The sequence below is a fragment of the Poeciliopsis prolifica genome, unplaced genomic scaffold (assembly GCF_027474105.1).
Source record: "Poeciliopsis prolifica strain line A6 unplaced genomic scaffold, Auburn_PproV2 SCAFFOLD001, whole genome shotgun sequence".
NCBI classification, from domain to species: domain Eukaryota; kingdom Metazoa; phylum Chordata; class Actinopteri; order Cyprinodontiformes; family Poeciliidae; genus Poeciliopsis; species Poeciliopsis prolifica.
The window spans coordinates 17,264,863-17,290,966 of record NW_026562376.1 but is presented as its reverse complement, the minus strand read 5'-3'; the positions used below and the strand labels follow the sequence as shown (position 1 = coordinate 17,290,966).

General features: G+C 39.8%; 1 protein-coding gene across 2 annotated transcripts; it reads left to right on the top strand.

Moving 5' to 3' along the window:
- The first annotated feature begins 8,999 nt into the window (after nt 1–8,999).
- Nucleotides 9,000–24,856, top strand: LOC129361547 (BTB/POZ domain-containing protein 10-like). 2 transcript variants are annotated; one of them, XM_055032469.1, is made up of 10 exons: nt 9,000–9,113; nt 9,351–9,448; nt 9,568–10,691; nt 16,520–16,794; nt 16,886–17,201; nt 17,488–17,590; nt 20,208–20,328; nt 22,053–22,250; nt 23,288–23,398; nt 23,776–24,856. In XM_055032469.1, the coding sequence occupies exons 4-10, from the start codon at nt 16,584–16,586 to the stop codon at nt 24,237–24,239; spliced, it is 1,524 nt and encodes a 507-aa protein (XP_054888444.1). In that variant the 5' UTR covers nt 9,000–9,113; nt 9,351–9,448; nt 9,568–10,691; nt 16,520–16,583; the 3' UTR covers nt 24,240–24,856. The 2 variants fall into 2 exon arrangements, with proteins under 2 accessions (XP_054888444.1, XP_054888435.1); XM_055032460.1 differs by lacking the exons at nt 9,000–9,113; nt 9,351–9,448; nt 9,568–10,691 and adding an exon at nt 13,062–13,447.
- Nucleotides 24,857–26,104: the final 1,248 nt, after the last annotated feature.

Here is a 26,104-nt window from a genome sequence, read left to right as displayed (position 1 = left end):
GTCCTGCATATTTGCACTTTATTTACGAGAAAACTGCTGGTTTCAGGATCTATGAGGTAAAAAGGATTTAGCAAACTCACCTGCTGGAGACAACAACACTTGGCGTCTTTGGGACCTCAACAGTATGTCTTTCCTTTTTTTTTTACCACTCAGTGCTTCTTCGTCCAAATTCTATGCTTCATACGGGTTGAAATTTAGGTAAAAACGGCAGAAAACGCTTTTTGATACTACAATTATCTTCGAAGAAGAGTTTCAGTGGCGCATTGAGCGTTTCAAAGAGGCCGCCGCCTGCTCGTGGTGCTTTCAAATGCACCCCGTAAAGCCGGTGTCTAAACTATTTGCATTTTCACTTTTTAAATCTAAATGTAGCAATAGGTTAATTAAATTTGAGTTCTGTTAAACATAGCTTGACTCATGAGTGTAAGACTTTAATCCATGCTTATTTTTCCCTGAAGGAGGCTAATCTTTTCAATTTATGTTGTAAAAATAGTTTGGACCACTAGATGTCGCCATGGGTGCTTAATATGTGCATTTTGAGTTTACGAGATCAGGCTTCGGAATCAAATGCATCTAAAGAAACTCACTAATATGTATACACACAGTCACATTAAATAAATGCTTTCGGATGAGGCTCACGTTTCACACTGAAGGCGCCTCATTGAAATAATCCTTTCATTAAAACCATAATTTTTTGCACTATAAAATTTTTTTCTATAGGTGTAATGTAATATTCTAATTTTATTCTAATTTTTGTTCGTGAAAAAAAACATAAAATCACCATGATAATGAGAAACATTGTTTTGTTTGGTATTTTCCCAACTTTTCCAAAATTCAGGACCCTATAGTTCCTGAATTTATTTCAGAAACTATAGGTATGTAGGTCCTGAAATAAATTGACTTTTCAATAATATTCTGGCTTATTCTGAAATCTTAAACAATCTGCTAACTAAAGAGTCTTAGCATAAAAAACAAGAATTTGTCATTTGTAATTAGCTTTTTGCATTCACGCATTATTTCTGTTGATTTGCGTGAATAATCCAAATAAACCATCCACCTCCACTCCTCCTACTCTATATGATCACACTGACTGATATGCTGTGACTCAGACTTTCTCTGCAACTCAGTTAAAGCTTGAAACTTTCTCTGACAGAGAATGCCTGGGGGTGATCCTGAGTGGGTGAAAAAATATTTTAGACAACACAGCGGGCTGTTTTTAGTGATGTTATTCAAGCCCACTGATTGGTTTGTATACTAATCTCAACCAAAAAGTCTAACTTTTTAGAAAATTTATTACCCAACGCATTTTCAAAAGCTTTTTTTGTTGTTCATTCTAACACCATGGTTGTGAGTAATGAGATTTTACTTTAAATTACTAAGTTACATTCTTTCATTTAGTATAAAGGACCTATTGCACATTTACAGTGGAGGAGTAACTCCAGCTTGAGTCTCCCTGGTTAGGACACCAATCCAAAACTATATCATCATTTGTGTAACACAAAGATACGTAGGACAAACAAGAATGCATACTCTGAAGATCACACTCTGCACAGCCATTTAGAGTGATTAGTTACAGTGTTACGTGCATGGTTTTGAACTGTGCAAGGAAACTGGAGTGCCCAGAGAGAACCTAGGCATGCAGAGACAAAATACAAACTATGCAAGCCTTGACCGGGATTTGACATTAGTGGTAGCGCGTGCACCCAGGTAGATGGTTTTTTTTTCAATCATCTGACCCAATTATTTTATAACTTTTATGACAGGTACCGTCTCAGCATAAACACTGCATTTTCTAACCAACATTTGCAATCAATTTTAAAACAGTATGCTACACTGTCAAATATTTTCTGAGTTTCTGAGAGTGGTTTGCTAGGGAAATAGATCAAGGAGAGAAAACCATCTAATTCTTTCGATCATGCTCTACGTGTCCAAAAGAACCTGACCCTAACCTAACCTCTGGTCAGAACCCAGACAGAGCAGGAAACAGATAGCTTTTTGTTCTTTCTCCACCACAACAATCTGGAAAAGTGTGAGCATTACAGTCACAACAGTAGGCGTCAATCTGTCTATCCATCTTCCTCTCCTTTCTGCCATCATTTGTGAACAAGACACCTGAACTCCTTCTGAGCTGAGAACAGTTGGCTTCAGAGAGAGAGAAGCAGACTCTCAAAACATGATGAAATCAAATTACTTGACTTTTTAAAATTTATTGTGACATATTATTTAACTCCAAGACACTGATCCTTTTTTTATATAAACATAGACATGAAAGGATTGAGAAACTGCAAAGCCATAAAGGTAAGAAAATATCACATTTGTTGAGTCTGTCGAAAACTGGAAATAGGACACATTTAAATGTCTGGGTCATTGCAAGCTCTCAGACATATTTAGCCTCATTGATGTGCAAAGAGAGACTGAATAGATGCATTAGATTGATGTCAATTTTTGTATAAACTCGTCTGTTTCTTGCCTGAGGTGTTGAATTGCACATCGTGACTTGCAGATTTGTACAGTTCTCCAGCCCCTTTCTTCTTTTTCTGCTTCATTTATGCAGTATGGTCAATTCTGCAGACCTCACTGCTTTGACTGTGAATTCACCTGAAAAAGTTCAATAATTTCTCCATGGGTAAAACTCTTTGGGTACATTTTTTACTTAGTTTAATCCTAGGATGACAAAAAATGAACAGATTATTTTTTGCTTAATCATCCGAATATTATTGAACAATCTCAACTATCATTTAACTAACATTACCAGCTTAGTTCCAAAATACAGATAAATGAAAGTATTGTTCTTATCATTCCTGCCAACAATTAGTGTGAAACTGAAGAACCTTAAATAATGTCCAGTAGTTCTTGCAAGGTTTTTCTGGCATTGGCATATTTGTAACTTTTGGATAGAGCTTTAGTTTGTGGAATCGTTGCAAAAGTTACAAGAAACCTATCACCTCTCACAAAAAATTAAATGTACAAAAATAGTGTCAAAGAATAAATCATGGGATGCTGGTGATTTTACATGAACACTTCTACAACTTTGATGAAGAAAGTTGTAGAAATGTTATGCTGTCAGCTTCCAGGAAGCTGCCAGCAACTCTGTAAGAGCTGTAAGAATTTCTTCTTAGCTTTGGTGCTGTTCTTCACTTCCTACTGTAGTTGTCGGTAGTTGAAAGAGAGAAATCCTTTCATTCAAAAAAAATAAAAATAACATCCTGGCTTGAGTAAAATCTCCCATAAACTTGTGATAACATGCTTCTGTCTTATGAAACTATATTCAAACTTTTGGGCCACAACACCAAAAGATCTTGCACTGCAACATCAGTCCAACAAAAGACTGATGTTCAAACTCTTAGAAACATGGTGGTAGCTACATTATGCTCTATAGTTCTATTGGTTATTTTGCCAAGGATGAGATATTCTCACAATCATAAATATTTGGAGAGCCTTTACAATGTACAGACTGTAAATTGTGCCAAACCAATCAATTTTTTCTGACAGGTTCCTCACAGAGGAGACTGAATGCTTAAATTTATTGAAGACGTATGAACCAACATCACTGTTCATCATCTGTGGCCTTTCATAATGTCAAGCCAAACTGCAGTGAGAAGTATATAGTCTGTTTTTGATTTGAAGTTATAGTAGTAAAGCTTCAATTGACCATAATAACTCTGAGCTGGCTGCTGTGTGATTAATATATGACTCAGTTTCATCCCCGTTCTCTCCCTGTCAGTAAATTATAGAATGAAAGAAAAAAAAAGAGGCACTACAATAATTGCTAAAATGATTTGCCCTGAAAGCAGCTGTGTGGTTTTTAATCATCTAAAATTAGCCCATTTGGAGCTCTCCTAGTGCAATTTTGTTGTTGGAAATATGATTTTAAAAAAATCTTATAATCCTCCAGCTTAATGGGCTCATTATGCTCCCACATTTATGTTTGGTGTCTTGTAATTTTGCCTGTGGGGAGGTTTCTGTTGCCATGCCAATGGCACAAACCTGGAAATAATCCTCTCAGATTGACTGTGCTCTAAAATCCTCTTCTTTCTTTGCAAATGAAAGCTGAAAAATAAGGTATACATATGTCGAGCCACATTTTGAACAAATAATTTTGCTGACAGAACTTTTCCCATGAATTAATTGTTCACAGGAATTTTTTTATGCAGGCTGCAGTTGTCCCTGTCAAATACATTTTTGTCAAATACCAAACTATTGACTTTTCTGACTCTTATTGGTTTGAGCTATTGGTTTTAGACAGAGAACTTAATGCAGCGCATTATGTGTGTGTTTAACAGCCAGTTAGTTTCCTGTTAAATTTTCTTTTAAATCTGCAAATCTTCTTTTTGAAAATACTGCCTGCAGTAGCAACAGTTGTTTTGTTTAAAGAAGAAATATGACTCCAGCAGTGTGGTGCGGTGGTGCCTGGTGGCAGTAAAATTACATTGTATTGCCTCAGGGGGCAGTCTGCAGTTACGGGAAGAAGGGTCAGCCAGGGTTGATGAACTGCATGTGAACGTCATCACATCAGTCACTGTTACTCCTCTGCTTACAGTATAATTAATGTCAACAACCAGCCACAAAAGTGTCACTGTAATCCATTATTGTAAAATGTAAAGAACAGTGTATTTAAATGATTGAGGTCATTCATTTGTATGAAAAAATGCATTTTTAACATAAAAGCTAAGGATTTTTCCTTTTTCTTTTTTTCATTAAAGTTGAATTTTCTGTATCAAATGAAGTAACAGAGCAATTTCAAACGTCGCATTTCTTTTATTGACAAGAAGTCAAGAAATAAGAAAATGTATTGACTTGATATCGACCTTACTATACATATCTATATCTAAATATTTATATCTACATGCATATATATATATACAAATCTATATATTGTATATAGATATGTATGGATATATACATATCTATATCTAAATGCATACATATATCAAGATAGATCTATCAATCCATCCATGCACCTACCCACCCAAATTTCCAGTGCAATTTTCTCATCTTTCTGCAAATTTTATTCATTTATAATTCTTTTTAAACTCCCTGTTTACACCACACCAGTTCCGTTATTTAAAAAAGAAACATGACTGCAGCAGTGCAGTGTAGTGGTGTCTGGTGGCAGTAAATTTATATTACATAGCCTGTTTTTGCGCATCAGAAAAATGCTCTGCAGTTAAAAAAATGTTTCCATGTAAATTTTCAAAGATTTTAAAGTTCTCAGTATCAGCTTTGAATTATAGTAACATTTTGAGAAGATTTTCAGGCTAGTAAGTACATATGATTGCATTAAAGTGCCCACATCCACTCCTACTTTCCCTCAACTTTTAGATGCATTCCCTTTCCAACATACCTGAATCAAATAAAGGCTTTGTAGACTTCTCTAAAGCTGAATGACTGATGAGGAGATTCAGCAATTTCATTCAGATGTATAAAAACGGGATAAAAGTTGCAGGATGGCTACACTCTGGCATCTCTGTATTAAGAACATAATCAAAGATGTGTTTTTAGGTGAGACTGTGCAGAACTTTGGGCAGCAATTATTTTCTGTTTTCTTTGAACATGTCTGCAGATTTTCTTCTCAACAGCTCTGATCATGTCTGAACACAACCATCATTTGTCATTGCAAAAATGTTGGAGGAACCTTGACTATGATAGCGGTTAACTGCTAATATCAATGTTCTGAGCAGAATAAATATAAAAAACAACTGAATACACTGACAACAGTAGACTATAACAAGTAAAGACTTTCTATGCAATCGCTAAAACATGACTTAAAAGAAATTCGACTTCACAATTTAGCACCTTAAAATTGGACCTCCATTTCTTTATAAAGCTCCTGCTCTTTCTGTCACTCTGCCGTCACGACATTTCTCCATTAAGCCTTTAAAGAGTTTTTTTTTTTACCAGTGTTGCATTGAGAAGATGCTCATACAATGACCTCAGTGGATACCCAGTTCCACCAGGTTTGTTAATTGCTGCTGTCGCTAGTCTGACAGAGCTGAGTGGGTCACGAGGGTGACTCCCATTAAATTGTGTTTTTTTTACATCAGACGCAACATGCATTGGGTTCAATATATTTTTATGCAAAGACATTGTTGTTACACTTGGTGGAGACGCAACACAAAATACTTTCTTCCTTTATTGCAAAAAAAGTTTTCAGATTTTTCTTTGTAAATTTTCTGATTATCTCAAAAAAATGTAAAACCATGTATCACATGAAACACCTTCTGTTGATCTATCACATAAATTCTCAAAAGAAACTTTTGAATTTATTGGTTGTAATTAGAGCTGAGCAATTAAATGATGGCAACACATACTGCAAAATATTTTTTTGTCGATAGATAAATGAGAAAGGGTCATTATAGACCTTCACTATACAGAAAAGATTACTAGTTAGTGAGATAAAATGTAAAAAGTGGCACTAGGTATGCATATATATTTTTGCAAGAGTCTTTTCAGACTTGTGAAGGTCTTACTTTAACTCTATAAGTTTAAGGCAAAGCAACATTATTCACTTGACCAATCTCAGTTGCTGTTCTCGTTCTCTTACTTTCTTCCATCTGATTTGGGATGAACTGCTGAAGTTACTCATCCCAAACATGGTGCCAAATATTTTCAAAAAGTCAACGCGAAACCTGAAAATAGCGCTTCCCTTCTTTACTGCCCACCAACTATTCTTGAGTCTTGTTGAGAGGCTTTCCCTTCTGGTGTACCTGACCTGGAGCAGCTGTGGATGTCGGGATGTCCGGGTGCTTCCCGGCATGTTAGCAGGGAATCACCATGTTGACAGCCCCACTTTGCACTACAGTTTCAGTCATCTCACATTATGTCTCCCAGTTAATTCATGCTTGTCACTTGTCACCAGGCAGGACGAGGCTGCTGGGACTTCTTTGGATGTCAATATGAAATTACTGTCTTCTTGAGACACCCCATCCATCTCGCTGCTTTTGCTTGCCGCAGGTGAACCCCCTGCACATTGAGGGAGCATGAGGTAATAAGAATGACAAGCTGCAGGACGTAAGCAAAGGTTGGAGGTTAATGTCTTTGGCAGATGAGCTCTCAACAAGCTGTGACCCGTGTTGTCAGTAATAGTATCACAGAAAAGCAAGAGGAGGCTTTTACGGGTTGTGCCGATCACCACAAATTGTGCCACCCTGGTATGTAAACAATTTTATCGGTTTTCCAGTCAAGCAATTATGTGGACGCTTGACTACTAGATGATAAATGCCAATATTTTTGGATGGCAGTAATGCAAGAGTGCTCATTCTGAGACTTCTGAAAAAACGCTGGTTTGGTATTTTGGAGCAAGACTCTTACTTCCCGAGAAGTCGCTATAATTAGCTCAAACGCTCCAGAACCACTAGCGGGAATGTCTAATTGAAGTTTTTCACCCTTTTTGGTTAGGAATCACCTCAGATTTCAAAGCTTGCAGAACACAAACAGAGCAATACCTTGCTCCTGCTATATTTAGAAAACTCAAACCACTGCTGTTATGTAATATGTAATGTATGCGACCAAAATAAGAAGCTTGGGGCTTCTTTTCAGTGTGAGCTATTTGCTGCTGCAGATCAGTGACCTTTGAAGGGGAAACCTGCCTGAAAGATGAAGAGGTACACACAGGCTTAACCCAGATGATCATATGACAGACACAAAGTGAAGAATGGGGATGTTTGCTAGATTAATGATCATTCCAGTTTTATAAGGAGGAGTGTTGATGGTTTTAAAATGAAAAGACACATTGTGAGGTAAATTTATCCACTGAACATCTGAAAGACATAATGTATTTTTGTGGGATGAAGCCATAAAAGCTGAAAAAAAATACATAAAGAAACCAAACAATCAATCAATCAGTTTTTCAAGATATATTTGTTCAAGCATTCTTAATAACTTCAAGGTCATCGGTGTCTCTGAGCTTTCGAAGTTCTCTGCCTCTTCATGTAACCCCAGACTGACTGATTGACTGATGTTCAGACTGAGGTTTTTCAGGGAACACATCTGTTGCAGATACTTTTGGTCGCTGAAGATAGAATTTATGACTGCCTGCATGCTTAAGCTCACTTTCTTGCAGCGGTTTTGAACTGGGGCATATCTCATCTGCACTGCAACGTATCCCAACTGGAATTTGAGACATTCCTTTAACCTTTTCAGCAACTGTTGCAATAAGATAAAATAAATCAATGTTAAGCCTACGAATACCTGATGTTCAGCGGCCCTGAATGACACTCGTGTACACAAGCCAGTCAAGTCAGTCATGCCTACGACAGTGACGACAGCAGCATCGACCAACAACACATCTCCCAAATTCCCTCTTAACCTTGGATTCAAGATGTTTCCTCTGACGTCAAGTTGGTATAAAGGCTCTTTTTTTTTTTTTTTGAAAGGCAAACTCATTAAGACAATGTTAATTCTTGAGTTTAGTGTCTATGTAACCGGGGAGACTCTCTAATAGTCAATGAGAGTCATAAATCCATCCAAATGTTGCCTCTATTATTGTTAGGCATGCTTGGAGTGGGACAAAAAAGGTCACATCACTTGTTGACCAATTGGTATGGGGAGTTCTCAGAGATGGAGGAAAAAAATCCACGGTAGGAAAAATGTGGGAAGAAGTTCGAAACACTCAGTTTAGGATAGGTGGAAAAGTTTAGTCCAAAACTCAGACAAAAGAAACCTCCAATCATTCTATGGCTGCTTTTGTTAGAGTAATTAACATTTAATGTAGTTTTCTGAGCTTTTAAGAAACTTTATAATAGCCTTACATAAAGCTTCCTGTAAAATTCTCAGATTCTTTGTTTGGACATGTTTTTTTTTTTTTTTCCAGTCACCAATGTTTGAAAGCATTCGGGTTCAAAGCCATTCACTTGATGCCATATGACAGCAGAGAAGAGGAGGTGTTGTCGTTTGTGTCCAGCCCCCTCCAAAAGCTGGAGGTATGACATCAACAGCAATAATGAAAGCAGCTCATCAACAACTGGATACCGGGGCTATAAAAGGAGCCTGTGGAGTCCAGTGCTTATCATAACTAATAGGAGCTAACCACCAAACCAGACTGGCTTGCTTAAGAGACTATAGCACCATATTTTATCTTTCATCACACTGAGGGGAAGGACACAACTCCACCACAGGTATGCTCATTTCGACCTGTCAGTTCCGAATTAACTGGAGGCCAAATGCCTCAAATCCAGTAGGGTTACTCTTTTGTATCTGAGAACAATAATGCTTTATTTTTCACTATATGATATACATGTGAAGCTTATTCTAATTTGCTCTCTCATTCAAGAAGAAGCTTGCCTTTAAGTGTTCTCAATTATACAAAACTTAGGGGAAAGCATGATTTTGAAAGAGTTTATTTGTTTCAACAGGCTGTAAAAGTCAACATGCTAAACATGAACTTTAAACTTCTTGTCATCATCTTCTGTGTTGTGCACCTCTCCATTTACTGCCAAGGGCGTCCGCTCAGGTAATTGCGCCGGTTGGTTAAAATTTTGACCCACATGATTAAAAATAGTATAACACTTTTTTTGTGCAGTGACAGACTATTACTGGAATGTTAATGCTGTCATTCTGATGATTCTGCAGTAAAAGGACAGTGAGTGAAGTGCAGCTCATGCACAACCTGAGACACCACCAGCAGGTGCAGGAGCGCCGCGAGTGGCTGCAAACCAGAATCCAGGACATCCACAATGCTGCGGGCCGGGCCAGCAGTGGAGACATGGAGGGCTGGAAGAGAAGATTACATCCTGAAGAGTTGACTGAGCTGACACCAGATGAGATAAAGGAAGCTTTGGACTTTCTGGAGAACCTCCTCAAATCAAAGCAGTGATTTATTTTATTTTTTTTATTTGACAGTTTGCATTCACATAACATTTCCAACATCTTAGATTTAAACTGTTATATTCTGCTTTTGAGTTTATTTCTTATTTTATTAGTTTTTTTTATCTGTTTTTTTTTTTTTGCTTATTTATTCAACTTTATTTATGACATTTTTATTTATGAGACAGTGCCTCTGTTAGACAGATCTTCCGTTGTCGCTGCACTTTTATTGAACGACTTGTTAAGTAAAAAACATGAAGGAGTTAGTCTGAACTGGACCAATTATGTTTCTTTTTTTGTATATTTTGCGCAGACAAAGCCCTAATGTTGGATTTATCAAGGTTAAATGTGTAGTCTGTTGTTTTTGTGCATGTTGCCTACTCATTAAATGTTTGATACGCCATGTGATTGGGCTGAAACATAGTTAGCCCTCAGTAGATAGCCTGATAAGCTGTACTTAAAAACAATACAATTTTGTATTTTTATATACTACAACAATGCCATTGTAAAGCACAATGCTGCGTTTAAAAGATGAATCTATAGTCATATGGGAGAGGTAAAATAAATTTTTTAAAAGTTATGCTTTGTTTATTTGTCAATTTTATTTGATCAATTTATTAGTTTAACCAGAGGCAAAAAAAAAAAAAATAGGAACAAGCAAGAGCCAAGCAACTGAAAGGAGTGTCTTACAGCGACTAAACGAATTTCTCGCGATATCTTAAACGTGAATTTCACACCAAAACAAATCTACTAGCAAATAGTAGTTGGTGGAGGCGACGATTTTCAGAGGAAAACCCTAAAATTTTCGTCTTCTCCGCATTTGAACCGATGGATTATTTAGCTGTTTAGGTAGCCAGTAGATACGTCAAACTGGAATGTCACTGCAGAAGGTAAGTAAAGGATGTTTTTAACTCTTCTTAGAGTAGCAGCTAGCTAACGTTAGCAGCCTAACGGTTGTGAATGGAAGCTTAGCGCTATTTTAAGCTAGCAAAATAACCCAAAAATCCTCTTATCTGTTGTGAATTTTGTGCAAAATTTGAGTCGACGTATTTTTTTAAATTTTATTTTACTCTCATGATAAATTTACATTCAGCGAAAGAACGCCTACATTGTTTTCTATTGGACAACTTTACGCATAATAGGGATTCAGGCATGTTAGCCTTAAACATACAATAATAAAAAGGTAGAGGAAAGGTGAAAAGGGACAGGTCAAAATGCGTAAATATTTTTTTCCCTCAGTGTGCTGCTTCATATTTGGAAGCAGCTGTAAAAGCGAGTTACTTTCCCAGACAAAATGTCAGAGCTCATAGTTTTAACGGATTTATACAAGACAAAAATATTCTGATCATCCAAGTATCACCTATTGACAAAGAAATATGAGGTGATGGAAAAAAAAAAGAAAAGAAAGAAAGACAAATTCAGATTTCAGTTCAGGTTGTAATTTTATTTTTGTAATCACTGTCTTTTTTAAGTGGATCATTTTAACGAAAAGCCACTATTTCTGGCTTTTTCAGACTGTGTAAAAGCTTTGACAGACTTTGTTTATTGATGTTTTGCAAAAGTCATAGAAATGATTCTTTGTGACTTTTGAAAGGTTGTTTTTGAGCTTTTTCTGTTTAGCCCTTACGCTTGATCATACATAGCATATTTTACCTAGTGTGCTTGGAAAAGTTAGAAAAATATGCAAGTGGGGGACAACATAAGTTTGAAACCTGCCAATCTATTCAAACACTGCTTGATATGGACCAGAAATAGTTGTTTGTGTAAAACCAGAATCAATTGTTGAGACATTTTAGAGCACATATTTTTTAATTAAAACAAGAAACTATTTTGTGTCTGTTAAAGTGTGTTGCTGTGAGCATTTTATCAATCTGTTCAAGAGAAATTAGAGTAAGTAGTTTGTTTTTGTTATGAGCTGCTGTAGAAACCAGCTGCTTAAATAATGTTTAACTTTAGAATTGCTTACCTATTTGGTTTGTGTACTATTAAAGGTTAAGAAAATCCGTCCATCCATTGCCCATATTCATTTATCCATTTAGGCTATCTTCAGCTGTTATTTGACAAGATGACTGCATAGGGATAGGCACTGGACAGGTCACCAATCCATTACAGAGCAAGATGGAGACCACAGAACAAACAACCACACACACACACACACACACACACACACACTCATACCTAAGGGCAGCTGGGATTAATCCAGATGTCTAGGGCCTCCAGCTTTTAGATGTGTCTTTGCTTGAACTCTCTTTGAATTTCCCTTCAAATAATGAGGTCGTTGGTAGAACTGGGTAATAATGGGGTAATTCAACCATTTGATTCATGCTTGGTGGACCAGGGATACATCAAAAAGTTGCAGGACACCAAATCATCAAGGCCTGGATTTGAGAATCCTTGGATTAAATTAATACTCATGTTATTGGATTGTGGGAGGAAGTCAGAATGCCAGGAGACAGTCCACAAGTGCATATGGAGAGATGCGGTCTCCACACTGAGAGAATCCATGTTGAGATTTATGCTAACTTCCTATCTAACATGCAGCTCTGTTTGAGAAATAATACATTATTTAAAAATTCTGACAGGCAAGAACCGGACTAATAATAATGCATGCAAATTTATTTGTCAGATATAGCTAAGCTTTCTGTGACCCTGTCAAAATGTGGTAACTTAAACAGTAATGTTGCCTTTCTTTTTGCGGGAAATCTTGCAATTATGAAACCTTTTACAAAGTGACCAAATTACTGACATTTTGTCCTTGTGGTGCGCAATTACGCATGTGCACATGGATATATATTAACACAATCATGCATAAGGACAAATAAGTGTGCTTCCTTGTCATTTTTTTTTCTCTCATCCTTTTTTCTTTTCATATATTTTCTTTCCTTGTTTTGCCTTAAAAATGGAAGTTTTCTCAAAATCTTGTACAAACTCTGAGTGAACTTTTCTATTGTGTATTTGTTTATGAACATAAAGATGTGAAATCTCTGGAAAGTTGAGTCTAGCAAAGTACAGTTTTATTTAACATGAAAAGTGTATCGCTATTGTACTCAGTGCAATGAGCTGGTGTCATGTGTGGCTAATTTTTATTGTATAGTTTTACAGCATGTTAGTCTTTTTTATCATGACACTCTTCTTATATGTATCATCGACTATCTCTTTAAATAATTTCACATACAACGCAGCTCACAATTTATGCTTACCTTCCACATATCTCTCGTTCGATCAATCGATATTTACACGCAGCCGCAATAACGCGCCCCGGGAAGACACAGAAAGACTCCGAAGCGGCACTTTACAAAGAGTCCGTGAAGGCAACACCGTTCTGATTCAGTCTAGCACGCGGCCATTCACAGTTTCGGGTCCCTCCGGTGACTCAGGTTGACCAGCCGGAGCGTCTCCTCCTTCGCCTCGCACACCTTTTTTCAAGCCTTTTCCCCGACCAGCCCGGTGTTTTGTTATACCAGCCAGTCAAAGTCCGACCCGTCTGCTCTAAACGATGCGAATGAAGTTGGAAAGTAATGAGCGAGGATGCTGAAACTGCCGGCAAGCCCGCTTTGTTCGCAGGAGCGCAAGGCTTTTGTGCCGCTGTCATCCCGCAGCTTGTTCCCTGCTGCTTTGTCTTCTCGTGGCCCGGTGAAAACGACCGGTACGTGGACGCTTTTTTTTCAAAGTACGGAGTTTTTTTTTTTTTTTACTGTTATTATTCAGCTCTGTCATTGCAGGATGTGTTGCCAGCTGTTAGCGGACGGCTCTTTGTTTGTGAGTAAGTACAGGAGCGACCGATGGAGAGAGAGCCAGCGACCTGAATCCCATCCTCCACGGGACTCTCTTGCTTTCTCTGTTGCACAGCGAGATGGATTAACATTCCATAATGTGACAGAAATTTTGCTTTGGATTTCTTTGTGAAACTGCAATGTTTTTGTTGTCATTTGCAGCTGAGAAATTGGTAAATTCACCCCCATCCTGCCAAAGAGCAGCCGCTTTGCCTTTGCCCATTGCTGTGTCAGTGTCAGCAGCCCCTAAATAATTGATTGGACCCTCAACCCTCATGACTCTCACCCTTATGCTTTTAATAGACTGCCTGGGTGCTTTACATCTTTGTCTGAGATATTCTGTCTTTAGATGAGTGCATGAACTTGCTCTACCTCAATCCGTTGCCATTTAAAGAACCGAAACTGTCATATCTTTTTCTTTTCCCAGCAGTAGAAAATTAGAAATAAGATGCGTCTTTTTCATTCTGGCAGTTTGGAATCTTGGCTGCTGGAGACGCACAATGCTGTGTGAAAGACGAGAAGATCTGCATGCCCTCTGTGAAAAACTGCCTCTCCGCTTCCTTTGTTTCCTCCGTCCTGCTGGTCCTAACTGCAGGATCCTCATGTTAGGAGGATCTTGCCTCAATTGAGGTTGAAAATGCATTTATAATTTAGAAGTCATCATGTACGTCATCACATTCTATCACTTCTCTGTGTCTGTGATGAAAATGATGCAAGAAAAGGTGCACTTTTCATCATTGGATGACTTTCAGAGGCTTTGCCTGCATGGATTATAGCGCACGCTGAGGTGTCCGCTTGTTTTTGTGCTCAATCTTTCTATTTCCTTTTTCATGTTTACCCTTGTCTTCAAGGACAAGCCAACGCACTATCTTGTTTATTGTTTTGCCCAAGATTAAAAGCTGCCATTGTGAGTAGAATTTGGCAACATGACATTACACATATTTTTCTTAAAAATGCCCAATAATAGTATTTGCGACTTATTTTGTATAAAGCACTGAAAAGGAATGTGGCAAAAATGAATAAAACTCTGTGTCTTGGACAGTATAGCAGCGGTGCGTTGTCTCCACGCTGAATTGTGGGGCTTTTATTTTGTGATGAGCTTGCTGATCCTGCTTCATCACACTTTTTCCTGTCACTGTTGTCTGCGTCTGCTTACCCAGACAGTTAACCAATTAGCCTCTCGATCAATCTGGTATCCAGCGCTCAGACGGTCCTCTCAGCAGCAGCAGCATCCCGACCATCCAGCGCAATTAGAAATTCCACAATGTCCACTATCGTAGTCTCTCACGCTCACTTGAAACATTCAGGTGCTGCTTAATTAGTTGGAATAACTTGAAACTATTTCTTTCACAAAATGAATTATTAATAAACAACAACAAAAAAAACCCAACCCTAAACATTCAACCGACTGATGACTTTAAAGCATTTATTTCTGATTTTAGTGATAGTGGTTAATAAATTTACTGCATCCATGTACTCTACAGAATATGAACTCGGTGATCTTTTTTTTTTTTCTCTCAGCTGTAAACACTCCACACTATGATTATCCTACCACAATTTCTTCCTTCCACTAAACTTTGTATTAATATGCTTGCATGTAGCACTCTATGAACAGCTAACGTCTTTTGACAATGTCGATTAAATCATCAGACATAATTTGACGTTTCTGGGATTAAAAGTCCATGTTGTATTCAGATATTTACTTAAATTTGAACTTTTCCTAAGCTATAAGCGTGAATGAAAAAGCGCTAATTGCTAATAAAGTTCAAATCTAACATAAAAACGTGCTTTGTATTTTTATTATTATTATTACTGTCTTTCACTTTTGGAAGTGAATTACTAAACTAATGTTTAAAGGATAGCCTCATTTGTTGGGAAACTCCTGACAATGGCTAAAGTTGAAGCAAACTTCTGTTTCTTATGCAGCTACTGAACATCTTGCATGTTGAGAAGTACTAATTTGCTTTTCTGTGCATAATGCATGATATTTTGGGAACTACAAAGGTGCGTTTATTTATTACAAAGCTATTCACAAGTCAAGTAGGAGAGTTATGGTTCTGTATGTCCCACACCTCACGCTGTGTCCATTTGTCATCTCTCCGGTTTTCCAGTAGACAGTCCTCATATTTCATTGCAGCTCTTCCCACAAAAGCCAGCTTCTCTTCATTATTGAGACCTGAATGTGTTTCTGGTGTAAAGGCCCTGTGATTAAATCGGCAGCTACGCTGTTGCACAGATGCTGGACAGGAGACACTAATTATCAAAAACACAGGAAAGTAGTTTATTATAACAAGATAATTATATAAATGTTTTGCATCAGAGTACAACTCCTTATAAGGTTGCTGTATAATACCGACATGTTTGGTTTTATTATGAGATGACAGATTACAAGCGAATATCTGGTAAATGTTACAAATACCGTAATGAAATGATAATTGTATACAATTGCATGTGTTGAACACGCTGTGTTAAATTGGAGCTGCACTGGTTAGTCATACAATGAGTCCTCAGAAACTCAATTGGTAGCTGAGCTCACATTGACATTTTTTGGTGATGGTATTTTGCAAATACACATTTTCAGCCTCCATTGTGTGAGGATTTTGTGTCCATTTTAGCTTGTTTCTCTTTCTAAATGATTTGTCTTTAGAACATTTCAGAATTCCTACAGAGAGGATACTGCATGTGCAGTGAGCCCTCTTGAATGAAATAACTGAGTATTTGGACACAAGTCATTGTCGAACAAACTCCACTTGTGATTCGTGAAGCTGTGCGTTTAGTGACCCATCATAGTGTAAAAACAATCTGCTGTTGATAAGTCTGAGAGCTAGAAACAATTTTAAACTGACAGTTTCATCGCACCATTTACTAATATTGCAAGTTTTTTTTTTCCAGTGTCACTCAGCTCTAACAGGATCTTCTGTTTGTGTACTCGTTCTCCCCACAAGTGAGCAGTGTGGTTTGTCTGGGTCGGACTGCGGCCGGCGGTTGCAGTGCCATCAGGTCAGGACCATGAGTCTGTACGGGGCCGGCGCCAGCGGCAGCGGCGGGGGGATCAGTGGGGCTGCCGGTGGATCCCGGGAACGGGGATTGGGAGGAGCAGAACATTATAGGGAACAGCGACGACGCTCCAGCGATCGCTCACGGGACTCGTCGCACGAGAGAGGGGAGAGCCAGCTCACGCCATGCATCAGGAATATTACTTCTCCAACACGGCAATATGGTAAAAAGGAAACAAAAAAAACCTGAAATACTCTAGAACACTTAATAATAAGTGGCTTTTCCGTCATTATCGATCCGTTTTCCTCCCACAGATCGCGAACGCGGCGACGGAGGCTCCTCCTCCAGATCATCCAGCCCTCGTCCTCCCCGAGTTTCTCATTCTTATTCACACATAGGAGGAGCTCTGATTGGGGCACATATACCACGGCCCCTGGGCCCCTGTGGGGTAGACCACCACGCCAAAATTTTAGGCCCAGGATCCTGTGACATGATCGTGTATGACCTTGGTGGCAAAGAGCATCGAAGTGGGCTGCGACCAGGGGAGAGAGTCACGCTCATTGTGGACAATACAAGATTTGTGGTGGATCCTGCTATCTTTATAGCTCAACCCAACACCATGCTGGGCAGGTGATGACCACAAGACGAGTGCAATAATCTGTGTGATGAGTAAAGTCAGAAAAGTGTTGCTAAATATAGATGATGCTCAGTTAAGAAAGTGTACAAACACACTTTTTTTTCTTTTATTTGGTAATTGTCTGTTTGAGCACATCATATTTATAAATCTTAATTTTTAGTTGTCTTTTTTTATGAGTATATGAATGAGAGAGATTTCATTTAGATTCTTTTCTTTCCCTCATATTGGTGTTTTATGAACGAAGCTCGTGCTCCATTTGAATCAGCTCTGTGCTTTCAGGATGTTTGGTTCCTGTCGGGACAACAATTTCACTCGGCCCAACGAGAAAGGAGAGTTCGAGGTGGCTGACGGCATCAGCTCCACTGTGTTCCGTGCCATCCTGGTGAGATTTTATTCAGAATGTTCTGCTTTTTCTGCCCTACTTTCTGTTTTCCACTTTACCCCTGCATTTCCTCACTTTCTTTCTTTCTTGTCCTCTACTGTGTTCCTATCTTCTATCATGTTTTCTTTCCCATTAACCCGTCTCCTTCTCTCTCTGTCCGGTTGTCTGTCCGGGACAAAGACTGCCTCACCAGTCTTTGTCCCTTTTCTTGCTCCAGTTCGCCTGAAGATATCCCTACTTTTATGTATTTTCTTGTTCTCCCTGGGGGGGGAAATGAGTTCCAGCTTTTTCTGCTGGATAGGCTGTGATGTTTTATTCACGTACACTATATCTCTCCGTACATCCGTTCATTCTATCCAGCATCACTTCTTTTGTTATTATAGTGGTCAGTGTAAAAAGATATTTTGTGTTAAAAGCCTCTTAGAGATGGACTTATGTAACTATTGATAGGTCAAATTATTTATTTTTCAGTTTATTTACAGAAACGTCTAAGTTTAGACTTGTAGGAAGATCTGATTGGGATCTGGCTGCAAGGCAATGTGCCTTTCTTAGAAATAATGTCTGAAAACGCGCAGTCTGTGATAGCTGCTCACTTCTTTTGCCAAAAAGTAAAAGATGAATTAAGTGAAACTGTCATTTCTAATTCCAGAAAACAAATGTTAATATTCATACAGAGATACCCAGATCATATTCAGTGCAAGTTCAATGCGAGTTAAAATAAAATTATTTCCTTCCTTTTTTTTAAAAGAAAAAAAAAAGCCCATATCAGTTTGGTCCTATGTTGAATTTTCCTGTAAACCTAATAACTGCTTATTCCACCTTTGGCAACAATCGGTTATTATAACAAGTATTTATGATAGGTGGCAATATCTCTTTCACTGTTGCTGCCCATAAATGTACATTTATTTATTTGTTTGTAGCATTGTTTTAATGTAGCCATATTGGAGGGGTTCTGAGCACATTTGCCAAGGCATCACAGTTAGATGTAAATTAAGACTTTAAGTTAAGACACCTTAATTGTGTCCCTTTTAACCAATCAGAAGTGGACCAGACTTGTTGGTGTGCAGGACATCAGACCTTGTCTTGCTAGTATCAATGTTAGGACTAACACGAGGGTTGGAGTTAAGATTAGGAATAACCACGGGGTTAGGGTTAGCGCTAACCCTAGCCATCAGTTTGTGACCTTAAGCACTCCTGAAGCAAGTCATCCAGCTTCAGGACTGGATGACATGCAATAATTGATGAAACCACAAATTCTGCTTTTTAAGATTAGCGCCAACCTGTATGAATCAGTAAGCAAGTCATCCATTCCTGAAGCAACAAAGCATCCCCAGGTTTTAACACTATTTCCAGAATTTGTGACTGACTGGATGTTAGTTTCAGTCCAAATGTTATTAGATTCATGCCTTCCACAAAGATGCTCATGCAATCTACCGAATATTTTCAAATGGTTAGCATTGTTTCTTCATTCTGTCCCAAATCTACCATTTTTGTCTGGTCTTCTTCGTGTCTTTTTCTTGAGGCTGCAGCAGCAAGGAAAGCTAATTAGTACATGTCCATCATTATGAATGAACAGAGAATGCATCACAAAGAGGCAATAAATATAAAGCCACATTAAAAAAAAAAATGTTTGTCCTCAATCATTTCTGGTTGCACCTTTGATTTAAGATTCACTCATCTCTCTCACATTAGCATACCTCAATAAAACACAAAGCATGTTTTTTTTTAGCAGAATTCAAATTCTGGTGAAGTTGAGTTGTTCAATCTTGCAGCTGCATGACCCACAGGCAAATAAGAATGAGTCAGTTTACGACGACTTTGACAGGATGGAGTAATTTTTAATAATTACATTTTTAGCGTTGACTATATCTTACAAAGCTGTGACCTTGTCCCAACTTCAGAAATTGTTTAATGGCTGATCATCTCAGCATATGTAAAGTTCAGACTTAAGAGGCAGAAACGAGAAATAATATTTATCTGCTGTAATAATTTTGGCATTTAGCAAACAGAAGTAATTTCAGTAATCCTAGTTGAGCTAAAATGAAAAAGGTTTCGTCTGATTTGTTATCAGATGGTGAGGGGCAAGGTTTGTTTTTTGTATGATGTATGCAAGTATGTATGTATCTGGTGTAGCTGTGAGTCTTTAGACTTTAAGGAAAATATAATGAGGCACATTGAAGTGACTGAGGCAGAGCAGAAAGTGGGTTGTGCCAGAGCTTTGTGTCCTGTTTGCCCGGAGCGTCTCCTCTGGTTTCCATCAGTCGAAACTCCTGGGAAACCGTCACTGGGAGCAGGAAGGGCATAGTGACATCAGCAGCTTTTGCTTTCATCATCTTCCACCCCCCAAACCCCCTTTTTTTGCTCTCTTTAGCCCTCCTCTCTCTCTCTCTCTCTCTCTCTCTCTCTCTCTCTCTCTTTCTCTTTCTGTGACGTTGCTTTTTTTTTATCACTCGCTCTCCATCCCCCCTCTTATCTCTCCCTCCGTCCTCTCTCTGTGAGGCAGCTTTAATAATGGCGTCTTGTTTTCCCTCCTCTGCTCGAGTGCGCGCATGACCGTCCTCCTCACTGTGTGTTGTTTATTTCTCCGTGCGCATGCCTGCGCTGGCGAAAATGGCAGGATTACTACAAGTCGGGGATTATCCGCTGCCCCGACGGCGTTTCCATTCCTGAGCTCAGAGAGGCATGTGACTACCTCTGCATCTCCTTCAACTACAGCACCATCAAGTGCAGAGATCTCAGTGAGTACACCCTCTCTTCATCCTGCTCAGGTATTTCCTTGTGCGTGTAAAGCTGCAGAGTAATGTAGTTTCTGCTTTTGTCCGTGCGCAGACTTCGGTGAGTCTCTTGATCCTTTTGGAGTTGTTGTATCCTTGGGTTTAAAAGAGAACTTGTTTGATTTTCCGTGTCAGACTCGGATATCATGAGGTCAATCATGAATTTACTGAGATTCGTATTTCTATAGCTACATTTAATGTCTGATGTTGTGAGCGTGCGAAATTCCTTGCTTGTGTGTTCAAACTTGGGCGAAGAAAGCTGATTGATTTCAGAGTATCGTAGATGAATGTGCAGAACAGCAAATAAGTCAAAACAAATCTGTCTTTGCTTAATTGCTGTCTGCTTGCATGCACGTTTTCTGCTTCTGCAACATCCCGCATGTACACGGAGATGTCAGTGGGATACTTTGGTTGAGAACGTGCTCGTCAGTGCCGCTTGTTTTGTGTGCAAGTACGTGGGAGGAGCAGCTTCAGCGCTCTGCTGCTGTTTGCGCCTCTAAGTAGGCCATGATTAGCTGTGAGATTTACTGCTTATGTGGGCCAAAAAAAAAAAAAAAACACCCAACAAAAAGCAATCCATCCCCAATAGAGAATATTTTCAAAATTAGTTTTAGTTGTGCAGTGTGATCATACTCTGTGTTTCTGATCTGAATATTCACTGCGATTTTCTCAGAAAACGTCTGCTGCTGTTTGTTTGAAGATATTCGATGCTTACAAGAAAATGTAGATGTACAAAAACGAAAAAAAGAAGGGAAACAGACAGGATGTTCTGCATGTTAAAATGGACACAGTCACATTCAAGCAGATTTTATTTGGGTCAAAACTGCAATCCGTCCAGAAGGTTCCAGTTTTTACCAGATCCTCTCTGAAGATTTTCTAACGGTGGATTTTCTTTTTGTTTGTTTTTACAGTGAACCTTAAATCACAGCTGGTGTTTAAATTGAACTAATGAAGCATTAGGAAGCACTTTATAAACAGTTAGAAAGGTCTGTTAATGACAGTAGTTTAAAGCAGTACTTTCTTTAAACTACAGTCAGTAAATTATTTTTTGTCAAACTGCTTTTGGTATATTTGTTTTTCCAACTACATAAATATAAATGTAAATTGTCCTGTCAATAAAGCCTTTTTTTTTTGTGGAACATGGATAATTTGTAGTTTCAAGTCACTTAAATAGTCAAAGTATGGATGTAGCAGAATTATGAATATTTGATTGGCTTGCTGTTCCTTTTTTCCCCCCCGAGTGATTGTCTGTAAATCTGTTCATATATCAATCTTAAAAATATTGTGATGTAATCAAATTTTCATCCTTATTGCGGATTATTGTCTCATGTTTTTTTTTTTTTAATGGCATTAAAAGCTAATGAATTTTTAAACATTTTTTTTTATTTCTTGGAAGTTGCATCACTTACTTTTGCTTCAAAGTCCAAAGTGTTTCGTTTCCATCAATGGTTCTGCTAAAGTCTCACACCTTTAAATAAACAGGAATGCACACAAAACAGACGCCAATAAAACAAACAAACAAAAAAAAAATCCAATTTTTCTAAATATAAACAAATACATTTAACAAAAAACCGCTAAAAGATGCAGTCACATTACGTTCACACAGCTTGATGTGATGTGATCCTGTGGGTGTACTTTAGCTGCTCGTTGAAGGAGAATCTAATAAACGTGGCATTTTGCCCGCTCAGGCGCCCTGATGCACGAGCTGTCCAACGACGGAGCGCGGCGTCAGTTCGAGTGTTACCTGGAGGAGATGGTGCTGCCGCTGATGGTCGCCAGCGCCCAGAGCGGGGAGAGGGAGTGCCACGTCGTGGTGCTGACCGACGACGACGTGGTGGACTGGGATGAGGAGTACCCACCTCAGATGGGAGAGGAGTACTCTCAGAGTAAGATATAGCCTCCATATTGTCACTGTCGGCTGTGAGAAGGGTCTGGTAGAGGTCACTTTAATTACAGAAGACATGATGAGGAGAAAACCTCAGTCTGAGCAGGTTACTGTGACTCGAGAGCTTCCTGCTGTCAAAACAACAGCTGTCACTTCTCCATCGATATTAAACTTAAAGATATTACGAAATGCATCGTTCCATACTTTTTCTTCCGCTTTATTTGGGTTTGGGTCGCGGGGCTAGTGGCTTCAGAAGGGAGGCCCAGGCTTCCCTCTCCCCAGCCACTTGTTCCAGTTCTTCCGGGGGAATCCCAGGGCGTTCCCAGGCCAGCTGAGAAACATCGTCCCTCCAGCGTGTCCTGGGTCTTCCCTGGGGCCTCCTCCCGGTGGGACATGCCCGGAACCTCACCAGGGAGGCGTCCAGGAGGCATCCTGACCAGATGCCCGAGCCTCAACTGGCTCGATGTGGAGGAGCAGCGGCTCTACTCTGAGCCCCTACCGGATGACCGAGTTTCTCTCCCCATTTCTAAGGGAGAGCCCAGCCACCCTACGGAGAAAACCCATTTCGGCCGCTTGTATCCAAGATCTCGTTCTTTCGACTCATGACCATAGATGAGGGTGGGAACGTAGATCGTCCAGTAAATAGAGAGTTTCGCTTTTTGGCTGAGCTCTCTTCACCATGACAGACCGGTACAGCGCCCGCTTCACGGCAGTCGCTGCGCCGATCCGCCTGTCGATCTCCCTTCTCCCCTTATTCATGAACAAGATCCCAAGATACTTGAACTCCTCCAGGCGAGGGAACACCAAGTCCAAAGTCCTGGTCCATCATAAGGGGTCTTCGGGCTGCCCTTTGTCTGGTCCCTCACCTTGGACCTGTCTGCCTTGGGTGACCCTGCAAGGGGCATAAAGCCCCAGACAGCATAGCTCCTGTGATCATTGGGGCACTCGAGTAACACATTTTGAAGTTTTAGGTGTGTACTTTAAAGTGATGAGTGTTAAATCCTGCTGATTTAGTAATGTCTTCCATTCTCTCTACAGTTATCTACAGCACCAAACTCTATCGTTTCTTCAAATACATCGAGAACAGAGATGTAGCCAAATCTGTGCTGAAGGACCGAGGACTGAAAAAAATCCGCCTGGGAATCGAAGGTAATTTACTTTTATGGGAAAACATGTTTCTGAAATCACTGTTTATTAGTGAATTTATGGAACTTTTTCAAACTCCTTCGCTGCAGGCTCAAGCAAAACCATTATTGTATGAAATAAACTATATACTGGAGATTTTTGGTATAGTTTAATGACTTTTAAACTAATACAGTACTCTTGGATGAGATCACTGTGCATCATCTGTAGCTGAACTTGTTCTTCAAAGTCTAGATTGTTTTATTAGTACTTAAAAATGGGTTGACCAAACGGATCATCATCAATATAATAGCTAAAAGTTAGTTGGAATGTGTTATGAACAGTAATGCACATTGGTCAGTATTCCTTACAACTTGCTTTAACTTTGCTTCGTTCCCCACCAGGATACCCAACGTATAAGGAGAAGGTGAAGCGACGTCCCGGGGGTCGCCCCGAGGTCATCTACAACTACGTGCAGCGTCCCTTCATCCGCATGTCCTGGGAGAAGGAGGAAGGGAAGAGTCGCCACGTGGACTTCCAGTGCGTCAAGTCAAAGTCCACCACCAACCTGGCGGCGGCCGCAGCCGACATCCCTCAGGACCAGCTGGTGGTCATGCACCCTCCCGGCCCGCAGGTGGACGAGCTGGACACTCTGCCCCCTCTGGCCAACGATCCTCACCAGCCGGCGATAGGACAGGCGCCGGAGAACCACCCGGGGGCCCAGCTGTACGAGGGCCCGCACCAGCAGGAACACCAGAGCCAGCCCCGCACCAACCAGCAGCCACACAGCAGCAGCAGCGGCAGCGGTCACTGTCAGCCGACGTACCACTACGACCCGGACCCTGACAATCCGTCCCCCTCAGCGTGACGCCGCCCGCTCCCACACAGCCACGTTCACTACAAGTGCTTTCGTCACACAGCTGCAGCCAGCGCTGAAGGTTCGACTGGAACCAGGTTGTCCTGCCTGCCGGGCACACAGTGCAAGTTTTCAAAAATAAAAGCACCTCTTAATGTGAACACAGACTCCCATTCCTCTTCTTTCTCCCGAGAGGCAAACCACCACTTTGCCTTCTGCCGCGACACATCACCCAAATCAAGCCGAACTCTGGAGCCCGTCAGCAGACGCCCTCACCCGGTTTCTGCTGTTTCTCTGACCAAAGGAGCGGCGGCGCATTAACGCGGAGACAAGAGGACTGTTTTACCGGAGCGTTGGCGCGGGACCTCTGGTGGTTGTCACTGCACCTGATTGGTTCACTTGTTTTCAGTGCCTCATCATAGTTTATTTAATAGTAGATGTGAAGATTCCTTTTCCCCCTGAACATTTAAAGGCCTTTATAAAAACCTGTTTTACAGCGACGAGGTTCCACTCCTGTTTACGGTTTGTTGTTTTTAAACTCGGCACAGATTTATTGTCACTGCTGTGGGCACACAAGATGTCAGAAAAGATGTTGTACATTTTCTAAATAAACTGGATTCACAAACTTCTGGAAGTGTTTATTGAAATCGTTTTTGACCTCAGAGTGCAAACAGGAGACTCTACAAGGTAATTGCAATTTGTTTTAAGGACTAAAAGCAATAGGAACTGAAAGTCTAGAGATTAAAGTGCAAGAGCAGGTTTCAGAACATGAGTACCAATTATTAATTTTAAGATAAACTTTAAAGAGGTCAGCATGTGTTTTGGCTCATCAGCGAGACATGATCACTACACTGTCTGGAAATTGATTCAGTTTCTTTTGGAGATCTGTAGAGAGAGGAGGGACATTTATTCCCCATCTCTTTTCCTGAGGCCATTCTCTACAATAACTCCAAAAGATGTGAAACAAGTTACCCACAAGTTAGTCCACGTGTCAAAAAAAAATAAACGCATAGAAAAGAAATGGCCTTTTACAACACAAATCCAACTTAAAGCCCTGTGTTGTCACGTGACTCTTCATTTTTGTTTGAAATGATGAAAACTTTTCATTGCAAAAAAGCATGACCTCACCGGGTCCATTGCGTCAGAGGGTTAATAAAGTGTGACGTCAGGATAAGCGGCCAACATGACTCCTCTTTAAAACTGCAGCTGATCTTGATGCTCGAGCCCCCAAATCTGACCCGAAACTCAAAACCGATGCACTTTATTCTCGTCTTGCCGTTGAATCCGAAACCCGAAGCAACTTCAAGTCGGGACTCTTGATTTGGCAGAAGATAAAAGGAGCGCAGAAAACCTGCCGAGGAAATGTAAATCTGCCAATTAAAACATGCATAAGCAGCTCCCACTGCTGCAACCTCCACTATTTAGTTCAAAGCGCTCAGTCAGGTTTGAAATAACTTTGTGGGGCATAAAAACCAGGCCGCTGGTTCCGTCCATTACTTTGTTTCCACCTCTCAACATCCTCCACTGATCTGCACTCAGCTCCTCGCTGAGGCGGATCTTCCTCCTGCTGCATGGCGACAGTCGTTTAAAAATACAGCCGGGCCGCTCCGATTGGCTGACCGGAAACTGCCGGAAACCACCGAGAAGCTCAGAGACGAATAAGTTTTGTTTTTTTTTTAGTTTTTTTTATTTTAAAAATATTTCACTGCTGATACATACAACACACTCATCGTACTCATATATATATTTGCATAAAGTATACTCTTAACATGATAATATTTAAAGATTTGATACATTATTGTCAGATGGGGGAGAGCAATATAAACAAAGGGAAACACTTTCTTTCTTGTAGTGTGAAGAGTACAAACTCTGGATCA

Coding starts and splice junctions, on each gene's coding strand:
- LOC129361547 (XM_055032460.1), top strand. CDS start 13,320: ATGAGCGAGGATGCTGAAACTGCCGGCAAGCCCGCTTTGTTCGCAGGA. Junction 17,202..17,487: donor CCCAACACCATGCTGGGCAG/GTGATGACCACA, acceptor CTGTGCTTTCAG/GATGTTTGGTTCCTGTCGGG. Junction 22,251..23,287: donor GGGAGAGGAGTACTCTCAGA/GTAAGATATAGC, acceptor TTCTCTCTACAG/TTATCTACAGCACCAAACTC.